Here is a 13,634-nt window from a genome sequence, read left to right as displayed (position 1 = left end):
TACTGGTATTAGTTATTATTTAACCCAGGCTTGTTCTGAAAACGTACCCCTATATACATTTCTAGAGAGTGCCAAATACTTCCCAGGAGCTCAGTTTTTTGCAGTTTTTGCTTTCACGAATCCACCCAGAGGCTGCTGTGTGTGCTTTTGAGATCTCAAATTTCTCTCGCGATTGCCATTCGTGCCTGCTGTTCTCGCATAAATCCACCTGAGGCCGCTGTTGACTGACTGACTGACTGACTGACCGATTGACTGACCCACCCTCCTCCTTCCCTAAACCCAACCAATAGTGTTTTCAAAAGCACCGATTGACCCGCCCACCACCTTCCCTAAACCCAACCGACAGTGTTTTGAAAAGCAAAAGAAAAACCCTCATCTGATTTTCACCACGTTTTCAAATTTTACCACTTTCTCACCCTGTTATTTACTTGTTTATTTTATATTTTGGCTTCTGTTTTAGTCTTACCTGTTTCTGGAACTGTTCCTTGTCTGAGTCGAATCTCGTCATTGCAGTCAACTCTGCTTTGCATCACACCTCCGACGTACACGAGGCACTGGACAAACTGGTAACAGCTGGAAACTTACCACTCGGAGGTAAGCGGTTAGTTGGTAAGCAAGAAAAGGAACAGCGTCATTCGCCCCGTAGCGTTCGTTTTAAAGACGTACATACATACTTCTGGCTACATAATTCGCGATCTCCACTAATGCTTATAGACGGCTTTCCCGCTGTTACTAATTTGTCCAGTTTGACTTGAGACGCAGAGAGGAGTTAACTGCAATGACGGGGTTTGAGTCTGGTGAAGAACGGTTCCAGAAAGCAGGTAAGACAAAAACAAAAGCCAAAAAATAAAATAAAGAAGTAAATAACAGGGTGAGAGTGTGGTAAAATCTGAAAACGTGTTAAAAAGTCAGGGGGCTTTTCTTTTTCTGGATTGCTTTTTAAAATACTGAGGTTTGGGTTTAGCGAAGGGGGTGGGCGGGTCAATCTCTGCATTTTAAAATGCTATTGGTTGGGTTCAGGGGAGGGGGAGGGTATTGGCCGGTCAGTCAGTCCGGATTTACACTGGATTTACACAAGAAGAGCAGGCACGAATGGCACTCGCGAGAGAAATTTGAGATCTGAAAAAGCGTACACAGCGGCCTCTGGTGGAATTCGCGAAAACAAAAACTGCAAAAACGTAGCTCCTGGGAAGTATTTCACACTCTCGAGAAACGTATATAGGGCTACGTAATCAGAATGAGCCTGGGTTGTTTATTCTATGATTTGTCCTGTCCTGTTATGCCACTTTTAGTGTCCTCTTCTTCAGTCAGGTCAGCATTTGGTCTGTCCTTCCTCCATCTGACACAGCGTTGGCAGAGCACTATCACCATGCCCACGGCCCATGCCAGCACTGTGCCAATCCCAAAGATAACAAAACCGATGGCCACAAAAAACAGGTAGTCCTGGTGGTCCAGTCCAGGGTGGCACTGTCTTCTCAACCAAAGACCCAACTCGGAGAGACGCTGCCCACGCAAGTATGACGGACCATCACACACTGTCTGGCCCTCTTCTAGATCCGTGAAACACAAGTAAAAAAATGTATTAGACAATAGGGCTGGGCAATATGACAAAAATGTAAAGGGCTCCTATTTTACCCCTTTTACAAAATGTAAGATAAGACTTTGGTGTCTCCAGAATGTGTCTGTAAAGTTTCATCTTAAAATACCCATCAGATCATTTATTATACAATGCAGAATATGACGATTTTGGGGTCAGAAGAAAGTGGAGCTGATTTTGCAGTCTGTGCCTTTAAATGCAAATGAGCTGGTTGTCCCCGCCCACCGTTCCCACATTCGTGTCTGCTTCTTATGCTGTGTTCACACCAGACGTCTCTTGCGTGTAATAGACATGTGACCATTTTGAGTTTACTCCATTCATTCAAGCGTGAAATTTGCTTCACAATAGATGCGGCTTTGCATCATGGGCAGGGCTTCTGTCTGTCCGGTGACTTCAGTGCTAAATAGCTAACTTAGATTTTATTAAGAGAGCAGCAGCTGTGTTTTTGTGCTTTAGGAAGGCTGAAAAACAGCTCAGAATCGTTCGGGGCCAAGTCTGAGTCCACTAGATCCTTTCAGAGGTGCATCCAGCACTGTGAGTTCATCAGCTCCTCCAGAAACTATTCCTGGATGATGGAGGCTTTCAGCGGTGCTTCAGACTGAGCCAAGCCCAGTTTGATGAGCTGATGTCCTGAGCTGAGGATTTTCCTTCGGCACACAAACAACAGGCACTACATCATAATCACTCCCCTACAAGAGCAAGCTCCTGATTGGTTAATGCGCCGTGAATATCTGCTAACGTTCAGATTTTACAACTTAAGCGAATCGTGTGTTAAGCCATGTCAAATGCACAAAATGCTCAATTCACAAAAACACCTCATTCGCGCCGCAGGATGTCTATTCGTGTCTTTGCGTTGACTTAACATGGAAGTCACTCGCACTTGACGCTTCATCCGCGTCTGGTGTGAACGCACCATCATACGTTAGGTCAGATAAACAGCAGTCAGTGACAGAAACAGACACAGATGAAGCAGAGATCCAGTTTAGTAGTCAATAATAGCAAGTAAGCTTATTTGATGTATTTGTGGTGGAGTTTATTTAAGCCTTTCTGAAATGATGAGGCCAACACTAGTGCCATTACAACGTCTGCAGCACACAAACACACAACACACACACTTTAACTTTGCATTGTTTTCGCATGTCTACTTGCAGCAACTGTGACAGGATTCAATTTAATAAACACTGCTATATTCATTAATGCTACTGTACAAAACAAACCACATTTAACATTCACAAACCGGGACTCCTGTTGTATGATTAAAGCATCCTCGTATATAGCTGTACTGACACTATGCGGCTGTGCTGTGCTGTGTCTTTTCTTCATTGCAAACATGCGCAGATTTTTAAACGTTTTAAACTCGTAAAACTCATTCCTGAGGTGCAGCTGATCACAGAGAGTCGAACAGATCTTTTAATCCCAGTTTCTTTGCAAATCCTGTTCTGTGGACATGTTTATACACGTTACTATGGAGACATGTTAATATACGGCTGTCAATCAATATCGGTGGGTGGGGAAAACCGCTCTCCTATGTCCAACATTGGGTCATTCTGAAAACGTAGCCCTATATACATTTCTGAAGATCGCGAATTATGTAGCCAGAGGAACATATGGCTGTATTTCGTCTTTAACGAATGATACGGGGCGGTATGACAATGTTCCTTTTCGAAATTACCAGCTGACCGCTTACCTACGTGTGGACGGCTTTCCCGCTAGCTTTTCCAGTAGCTCGCAGCGTACATCAGAGGATTTGAGACGGTTGGGTTTAGGGAAGGGGGTAGGTGGAGGGATCGGTCAGTTGGTCAGTAAGTCAGTAAGTCAGTCAGCCAGTTGACAGTGACCTCTGGTGGATTTACACGAGAAGCGCAGGCGTAATTGGCACTTGCGAGAGAAATTTAAGATCTGATAAAAGTGTACACAGCGGCCACTGGCAGATTCGCGAAAACAAAAACTGCAAAAATTTGTAGCTCCTGTGATGTATTTGGCGCTCTTCAGAAATGTATATTCAGTATGTACATAATCAAAATGAGCCTGGGTTGTCAACGTCACGTTGTGCTGGGTCGCTAAATTGCTGGGATTTATACTATTTTAATGTTAGGAAACTAAAAAAAGAGATTTATACTGTTTATATCACTCCAGTATGATCGTGGACACACTACACCTACACACAGTTCTGTCCAAACAGCTTCCAAAAGCTGATTTTCATCATAGATGCCTTTTAAATGTAATTTAATTTTAATTAAATGTGTACTGTCCCTTTAAATGAAGGCACAAATATCAGTAAAATTAATACCACAAATTTGCATTTAAATATTCTTCGCCTGTTAATTTGTGTTTCTGCAACTTTTACATATGCATATAGAGACACAGGCTCATTGTGAAAATGTACCCCCCTATACATTTCTGGAGAGCAGGAATTATGTAGCCAGAGCTACATTTGGCAGCATTTCCTCTTTAAAACGTGGCGGTATGATGCCACTGACGGCTTCTGTTTCTTTTCGCGCTGCCTGCTGACCTCTTACCTTCTTGTGGACGACTTTTCCACTGTTACCAGTTTGGCCAGTAGCTCACCATATACTGTACGTCAGCAGACTGGAGACACAGAGAGGAGTTGACCACAACGACGGGGTTCGAGTCTGGTGAAGAACGGTTCCAGAAAGCATGTAAAACGAAATCAAAAGGCAAAAAATAAAATAGCAAATTAAATAACAAATAAACAAGTAAATAACAGGGTGAAAACGTGGTAAAATCTGAAAACGTGGTAAAAATCAGGCGAGGGCTTTTCTTTTTCTGGTTTGCTTTTGAAAACACTGGAGTTAGGTTTAGGAAAGGGGGTGGGTGGGAGTCTCGGTCGGTTGGTCAGTCAGTCAGTCAGTTGTCAGCAGCCTCTGGTGGATTTACGTGAGAAGAGCAGGCACGAATGGCACTTGCAAGAGAAATTTGAGATCTGAAAAAGCATACACAGCGAAACTGCAAAAATCTTACCTCCTGGGACATATTTGGTGATCTCCAGAAATGTATATAGGGGTACGCAATCAGAATGAGCCTGGGTCGGCATATAGAATGAGGTCAGCCACAAAATAAGTCTCCATGCATTTTCATTGCTACCTTTTTTGTATGTTTAATTATTCCTGACAAGTCTTTGAATGCCAAGAGAGTTTTTGTACAAGTAAGTAAACCTGGCCTTTAATGTCATCAAATGCTCTTAAAGGTTATCTTCTTAGCAATGGAAATGAGCATTCAGTGGTGTAAATTAAAGCAGTGCCCTTCCGCATCTCTTCATACTGTTACCTTACACACGGACATGCTGAATAATTCACACTCGTCACTCGTCAAGTAGTCATTTACTCTTTGTGTTTATGCTTCTGTAAGGAGACACGCTTACTGCTACTGCTCCACTTCACTCTGTCTTTTCGCTTGGAAATTGGAAAGTATCGTGAATCATGATGGATGTAATTAGTTACAGAGTAATTAGTTACTATAATTAGATTACTTTTCTGCAAATTAAAAGCTAAGTAAGGGATTACTTTTCATTTTTGGGTAATTCTATTATAGTTACCTATAATATTCTTGCCTTAAATACGGTAGCCTACATGCATTCAACAGGTTTACATAAATCAATTCAGGCAAGCAAAATAGTTGTATTGTTTTGTTATGCTAATATATTTTTCATAATTAATTTTTTAGCTAAAAAGGCTTTTAGGCCAGCATCTTTTAAAAAAATAAACATTTTAAACCATTTCTCAGTGAATATAGACATTTGAAATATTATTACATTTTAGACAGGTTAACAAACATCTTTAATAATAGAAAGATTATTCATTTTAATAAAAAAAACTACAAAATTTGAACTAAATTAGATTTTTTTTATGTTTCTCTTGATTTTTCCTCTTTATTAATATTTTATTTTAATATTTAATAATTTGGCTACTCTTTTTTTGGACCATTATTTTTAGTTATGTTATTAAATTAGCTCACATAAATACAGTGAGCAGCAAAATTGAGTACACCCCATTCTGAAAATGAATATTTGTATCCATTTCTCAGTGAATGTATTTCGGTGCATTTAAACAAAACAGATTTATTAAACAGATATGTTTATTAAAGTAATATTTAGTCACCTAACATACTTAGAAATTGAAAAATAATACAAATATTTCAAGCACAAGATTGCAAAAACATTACAACCTACAAAATTTCAACTAAATTCTTTAATACTTTGCTTCTCTTGACATTTCCTCTTTCTTACAATTTGTATTTAATATTCTTCTATAACATATAAATTTGGATTATTTCAGTTCCAATAACTTCAGTTATTTTGGTAGATTAGCTCCAGATTTGGCTCCAGTACTGACTAATCTAATGTATATGTACAGATATGATATTATATAGCTTCCTATTAAACATATGAGTTTAAAAGATAGATTAGTAAGGGGTGTGCTTAAATATGCTGAACACTGTATATATATATATATATATATATATATATATATATATATATATATATATATATATATATATATATATATATATATATATATATATATATATACATAAATTGAGCATTTTATATATATTTACATTTCATTTTTATAATCTCTCTAAAATTATTACATACATGCAATCCAATATTTACAAAAATGCCATTTTAAATAATTATATTTAGAAATATTATTAAATATATAAGTGGGAAAACAAATAACAAATTGCGGAAACTTTGTGACTGACTGTAGTGTTTTGCGTTTGTTTACGGTTGTGAATTGCATTATGGGATGTTGATCTCTGCTCTGTTGATGTTGAAAATTCAACTCTACAGTTTAACAAAGTGACTTTTATTGAGTAATGTTTTATTGTATGAAAGTAATTATTAGTAAGAGGCTACTAATGCGAAATTTCTGAATGAGTGTTATTTAGCGGTTGTTAACATGGAATAACATACCTTGGAATGTCTTGACTGATTAAAAATGTCATTTTAAATAATTATATTTAGAAATATTATTAAATATATTTTGTGTCAAAATATTTTAACAGTAAGTGGACTATTTTTAATGCAATTAAAGTGTAAAAATCTGTGGTGATGCACTGCTTCTGTCTGCAGTTAATGTTAGTAGGGGCTCTGCTCTAAATAAGCCCCTACAAAGCCAGTGAAAGGTAAAAAAAAGAAATAAATAAAAATAGGCCAGCACATGAGGGGCTGGAAGAGCTTAGAGCAGAGGGGAGATTATAGTTGTGTTTGATCTTGCGTTCTTACGTGAAAAGTTGCATGTTAATTTAAGAACTGCACTCCAGGGAATACATCTGTGCCAATTAAAAGCAGCCGTTATCTGTAGTATTCCTGTTACGCACGCTGTGCATTTGTGTTTGTTTTATGTGTGTGTCTGTGTGCGAGTGTTTAGCGTGGCTTTGTGCAGTAAGAAGCCATTAGGAGCCTAAATATAACTGGTTATAAGTGGACATTTCTGAAAGATGAACGATTATATGCACCCCTGTATGGTGTATGTGCGTGTACTCACAGGATTGGGAACATATATTTCAATTTAGGGGCAACACGGTAGCTCGGTGGTTTGCACTGTCGACTCACAGCAAGATGGTCGCTGGTTCGAGTCCTGGCTGGGCTAGTTGGCTATTCTGTGTGGAGTTTGCATGTTCTCCCTGTGTTGGCATGGGTTTCCTCCAGGTGCTCCGGTTTCCCCCACAGTCCAAACACATGCGCTATAGGTGAATTGAATTACTAAATTGGCCATAGTGTATGAGTGTGTGTGAATGCAAGAGTGTATCAGTGTTTCCAAGTACTAGCTTGTGGCTGGAAGGGCACCCACTGCGTAAAAAACATATGCTGGAATAGTTGGCGGTTCATTCTGCTGTGGCGAGCCCTGGTAAATAAGGCACTAAGCTAAAGGAATGAATAAATATTTCAATCTAAAGTCACTTAAAAAAACAAAAGGTAGCTAAATGTGTTACTTAGGCCGGTTACTTTTAAGTTACTTTAACTTAGTTACTTTTTAAAGGTGCTGTTTGTAAATTTTTGACTTTTCTAAAGCATAAAAATAATGTTTGCAGTCAGATATTTAGAAAACATCCAAAGTGAACACTTGTTTATCTGAAAAACAATGCTAAAGTCAGTTATTCTGCATTGAAAATGTGCGTTCTCCTTCAACATGTCTGTCTTTGTTTTGACCTCTATAACCAGCCCACTGCAAGTTTACACAGTTATATTTCAGCACCCTGCTTGTATCAATTTTCCCACATGACCACTATCTATCCACCTTTCTGAATGAATGAAAAACATACCAGTTGACCGCAGGAATTAAGTAGTAGTAAGGAAGTAATAAACTTTATTGGCCTTGACAGGAAATTTGTTATGGGCATCACTATATTGCTGCAGACTTTCCATAAACACAATAAAAACAATACAAAATACAGTAGTTCCAATAATTATAATGCGAATTAAGATAAACTCTTGCTAAATAAACCCACTTAAACAGGTACAAAGGATTTTCTATATCAGTTCAAACTACACTTAGGGACTCTATATCTCCTACCAGAGGGAAGCAGTTCATAATGTGGAAACAAAAAATGAGTTTGATCATTCAGGATCCTTTCTACATGATTAAGGACACAATTCTCATATAAAACTTAGGGAATAAAATATTCATCGTGCCCAAAATTTTCCATCGTGTCTTTAAGAGATGCATCAACTAAGATTTACACTGTAAAGATAGTATAATTTAAATCAGATAGCATAATATCAATATAAATCAAAGTTTCATGACATAATTTGAACAAGTCTTACTTTTCGACTGTGCTGCATACATGTTGGCAACCTTCACATTTGTTCATCAAGGCAACCCACTCTGTAAATAATATCGGTTAATTAACTGTAAATAAATGAAAAACACTAGAGAATCACAAATTACGGAAACTTTGTGATTGACTGTAGTGTTTTGCGTTTGTTTACGGTTGTGAATTGCATTATGGGATGTTGATCTCTGCTCTGTTGATGTTGAAAATTCAACTCTACAGTTTAACAACGTGACTTTTATTGAGTAATGTTTTATTGTATGAAAGTAATTATTAGTAAGAGACTACTAATGCGAAGTTCCTGAATGAGTGTTATTTAGTGGTTGTTAACATGGAATAACATACCTACTATGTCTTGACTGACCAATCAGAACTGAGTATTCCAGACAGCCGTGTAATGAAGTCGTATTTAATTAAATAAACCGCATACACAGCCTACATAGAAATTTAAAGGTTTCCGAGTGCATCCAGAAGCAGAGGACTGTTGTATAAGACTAAAGGGCTTTACTTTGTGAAAACAACCATCTGGATGTACTTTATCCCGCTTATTACACGACTACTTGCCACAAAACATAAATATTAGACACTAAATATTGTTCTGAGGCATAATAGTTTGTTAGCTCTTTAATTAAACACAAAGCTGACAGAAACGAAAACAGCTGATGGAGTATACACTAACCTGCACATTATTCAGACACAAGATGGCGCTAAACAGAAAGCTGACAGAAACGAAAAGGCATACACTGACCTATATATTAATGCACAAGCAGGTGCCAAACAGTCAAAAACGCAGCGTAACATAACATATAAGCAGATACATATGAATATGGATGTAAGTAAGTATATGGATTTGAACGTAGACTGATGAGTATTATTTAGCGGTTCTTATCACGGAATAACATACCTACTATGTCTTGACTGACCAATCAGAATAGAGTATTCCCGACAGCCGTGTAATAAAGTCATATTTAATTAAATAAACTGCATGCACAGCCTACCTATAAATTTAAAGGTGTCCGAGTGCATCCAGAAGCAGAGCACTGTTGTATAAGACTGAAGGGCTTTATTCTGCGAAAATAACCGTCTGGATGTACTTTATCCCGCTTATTACACGACTACTTGCCACAAAACATTAATATTAGACACTAAATATTGTTCTGAGGCATAATAGTTTGTTAGCTCTTTAATTAAACACAAAGCTGACAGAAACGAAAACAACTGACGGAGTATACACTAACCTGCACATTATTCAGACACAAGATGGCGCTAAACAGAAAGCTGACAGAAACGAAAAGGCATACACTGACCTACATTTTAATTCACAAGAAGGCCCCAAACAGTCAAAAACGCAGCGTAACATAACATAAAAGCAGAAACATATGAATATGGATGTAAGTAAGTATATGGATATGAACGTAGGCTGATGAGTATTATTTAGCGGTTGTTATCATGGAATAACATACCTACTATGTCTTGACTGACCAATCAGAACTGAGTATTCCAGACAGCCGTGTAATTAAGTCATATTAAATTAAATAAACCGCATACACAGCCTACCTATAAATTTAAAGGTGTCCGAGTGCATCCAGAAGCAGAGGACTGTTGTATTAGACTGAAGGGCTTTATTCTGCAAAAACAACCATCTGGATGTACTTTATCCCGCTTATTACATGACTACTTGCCACAAAACATTAATATTAGACACTAAATATTGTTCTGAGGCATAATAGTTTGTTAGCTCCTTAATTAAAGACAAAGTTGACAGAAACGAAAACAGCTGATGGAGTATACACTAACCTGCTCATTATTCAGACACAAGATGGCGCTAAACAGAAAGCTGACAGAAACGAAAAGGCATACACTGACCTATATATTAATGCACAAGCAGGTGCCAAACAGTCAAAAACGCAGCGTAACATAACATATAAGCAGATACATATGAATATGGATGTAAGTAAGTATATGGATTTGAACGTAGACTGATGAGTATTATTTAGCGGTTGTTATCATGGAATAACATACCTACTATCTCTTGACTGACCAATCAGAATAGAGTATTCCAGACAGCCGTGTAGTAAAGTCATATTTAATAACCTTTTCTAACTACTTTCTAGTAGTAAGTAATAATATTTGAGATACTTTTTTAAAAAAATCATTGCTTTAAGGAATTTTAAGTAACGTGTAAAGTAACGCATTACTTGAAATAATTACTTTCGTTATTTGTAATGCGTTACCCCAAACACTGGAATTGTGTAGTCCAGACAGCCATGTAATAAAGTCATATTTAATTAAATAAACTGCATGCACAGCCTACCTATAAATTTAAAGGTGTCCGAGTGCATCCAGAAGCAGAGTTCCTCAGTGTCACAAGCGCACCGCCACGGGTTCCCGCTCAGCCCGAGGGACCGCAGACCCCCAAGACCCATTAAAAAGCTCACATTCAGCCTGCTCAGGTTATTCCTGCTGATATCCAACACCTGCAGGACACTGGGCACGGAGAAAACCTGCGGGTGGATCTCCGAGAGCATGGGGTTATCAGTGAGCCTCAGCATCACCAAACTCTCCAGCGCACCGAAGGTCTGCTCCTGGATCATCTGGAAGGAGTTAAAGGACAGGTCCAGGTACGCAAGCTTCCTCAGATTACCAAAAGTGGACTCAGAGATGTGCGTTAGGGAGTTGTTGCTGCAGTCCAGGTACAGGAGGTCGGAGAGGTAATTGAGCTCGAGCGCGGGAAGGTCGGAGATGCGGTTGTTGGACAGGATCAGCTGTCGGGTGGTCAGTGGGAGTCCGGAGGGAAATTTTTGGAGGTCTTGCTCCGCGCATTGGACTACATGCTGGTCATCGCACACACAGCGCTCCGGACAGCCTGGAGGCACCGAAGACACCGCGCGCGCCAGGAGCACCAGCAAGATCTGTGCGCGCTCCCGCCGGACACACGCTGCTGCGACCGCGCGCTTCATCGCGTCTAATTATGGAGGTTATTATTATGTAAATATAGCAGACACATGCTGCAAAAGCGAGCTTCATCAAGTCTGAGCAGGTTAGTATTGGAGAAACCGAAGAGCTCCAATGAAGAAAAAAGCAGACCCTCTCATGGCCCCTTAGTGAGTGAGAGCGAGAGAGAGAGAGAGATACTGATTATAATGTTGCATTGATAATTACTATGTTATAATACAGATATACTGGTTTATTCTAAAATGTTAATCGATAAATGTACAGTTTATACTGATTTATTATTATTATTTTTCTTTTTTAATTTAATAAATATTTTTATTTCATTATTTATTTAATGTATTATTATTATTTATTCATTCATTCATTTTCCTTCGGCTTAGTCCCTTTATTCATCAGGGGTCGCCACAGCAGAATGAACCGCCAACTTATCCAGCATATGTTTTACACAGCGAATGCCCTTCCAGCTACAACCCAGTACTGGGAAACACCCATACACACTCATTCACTATGGCCAATTTAGCTTATTCAATTCCCCTATAGCGCATGTGTTTGGACTGTGGGGGAAACGGGAGCACCTGGAGGAAACCTACGCCAACACAGAGAGAACATGCAAACTCCACACAGAAACGCCAACTGGCCCAGCCGAGGCTCAAACCAGCGATTTTCTTGCTGTGAGGTGACAGTGCAACCCACTGTGCCACCGTGTCGCCCTTTATTATTATTATTTTGCTTCTACTACTATTTACTGTGTTTACTTTATTTTTTATTTTTATTTACTTTATTTAATATATAAACTTTATAAATGCTATGTCAATACATTTGTAACATTGGTCATGCCAATAAAACTATTTTTGAATTGAATTGAGAGAGAGAGAGAGAGACTTGACTTTAACAATCACTTTATTTACAAAAAATCAAAAAGTAAATAACTACACTCACTGGTCACTTAGATACACCTTACTGGTAGTGGGTTGGACCCCCTTTTGTCTTCAGAACTGCCTTAATCCTTCGTCACATAAATTCAACAAGCTACTGGAAATATTCCTCAGAAATTTTGCTCCATATTGACATGATAGCATCACGCAGTTGCTGCAGATTTCTTGGCTGCACATCCATGATACGAATCTCCCGTTCCACCACATCCCAAAGGTGCTCTATTGGATTGAGCTCGTGACTGTGGAGGCCATTTGAGTACAGTGAACTCATTGTCATGTTCAAGAAACCAGTCTCAGATGATTCACGCTTTAAGACATGGCGCGTTAACCTGCTGGGAGTAGCCATCAGAAGATGGAGACACTGTGGTCATAAAGGCATGGACATAGTCAGCAACAATACTCAGGTAGACTGTGGTGTTGACACGATGCTCAATTGGTACTAATGGACCCAAAGTGTGCCAAGAAAATATCCCCCACACCATTACACCACCACCAGCAGCCTGAACTGTTGATACAAGGTAGGATGGATCCATGCTTTCATGTTGTTGACGCCGAATTCTGACCCGACCATCTGAATGTGGCAGCAGAAATGGAGACTCATCAGACCAGGCAACATTTCTCCAATCTTCTATTGTCCAGTTTTGGTGAGCCTGTGTGAATTGTAGCCTCAGTTTCCTGTTCTTAGCTGACAGGAGTGGCACCCGGTGTGGTCTTCTGTTGCTGTAGCCCATCCGCCTCAAGGTTGGACGTGTTGTGTGTTCAGAGATGCTCTTCTGCAGACCTCAGTTGTAACGAGTGCTTATTTGAGTTACTGTTGCCTTTCTATCAGCTGGAACCAGTCTGGCCATTCTCCTCTGACCTCTGGCATCAACAAGGCATTTGCGCCCACAGAACTGCAGCTCACTGGATATTTTCTCTTTTTCATACCATTATCTGTAAACCCTAAAGATGGTTGTGCGTGAAAATCCCAGTAGATCATCAGTTTATGAAATACTCAGACCAGCCCGTCTGGCACCAACAACCATGCCACGTTCAAAGTCACTTAAATCCCCTTTCTTCCCCATTCAGATGCTCGCTTTGAACTGCAGCAGATCGCCTTGACCATGTCTACATGCCTAAATGCATTGAGCTGCTGCCATGTGATTGGCTGATTAGAAATTTGCGTTAACAAGCAGTTGGACAGGTGTACCTAATAAAGTGGCCGGTGAGTGTATATACATATTAGAGCCAGTTAGCCTACAATCAATCACCAATCAAACATGGATTTTCAACAACCATCATGACCAATTTCACAGACACATTGATTAACACCATTTAGATCTAAAAGTGTCTGAATCATCAATCGACTT

General features: G+C 39.1%; 1 protein-coding gene across 1 annotated transcript; it reads right to left on the bottom strand.

Annotated features, from left to right (window-relative positions):
* Nucleotides 1-1,232: 1,232 nt before the first annotated feature.
* LOC130234406 (leucine-rich repeat-containing protein 52) lies at nt 1,233-11,355 on the bottom strand. Its single transcript, XM_056464615.1, has 2 exons — nt 10,710-11,355; nt 1,233-1,550 (listed from the first exon to the last, which is right to left on the bottom strand). Exons 1-2 carry the CDS (start codon nt 11,353-11,355, stop codon nt 1,258-1,260), a joined length of 939 nt encoding a protein of 312 aa, XP_056320590.1. The 3' UTR covers nt 1,233-1,257.
* Nucleotides 11,356-13,634: the final 2,279 nt, after the last annotated feature.

This window comes from Danio aesculapii, chromosome 2, assembly GCF_903798145.1.
Source record: "Danio aesculapii chromosome 2, fDanAes4.1, whole genome shotgun sequence".
Taxonomy (NCBI): domain Eukaryota; kingdom Metazoa; phylum Chordata; class Actinopteri; order Cypriniformes; family Danionidae; genus Danio; species Danio aesculapii.
Note: the sequence above shows the minus strand (reverse complement) of the source record. Positions and strands in the feature narration are given on the sequence as shown.

Bases quoted from the DNA above. Each gene is read 5' to 3' on its own strand.
- LOC130234406 (XM_056464615.1), bottom strand. From the start codon at position 11,355: ATGAAGCGCGCGGTCGCAGCAGCGTGTGTCCGGCGGGAGCGCGCACAG. The intron at 1,551-10,709 runs GTAGGCTGTGCA...TCACGGATCTAG, and splicing joins GGACACCTTTAAATTTATAG to AAGAGGGCCAGACAGTGTGT.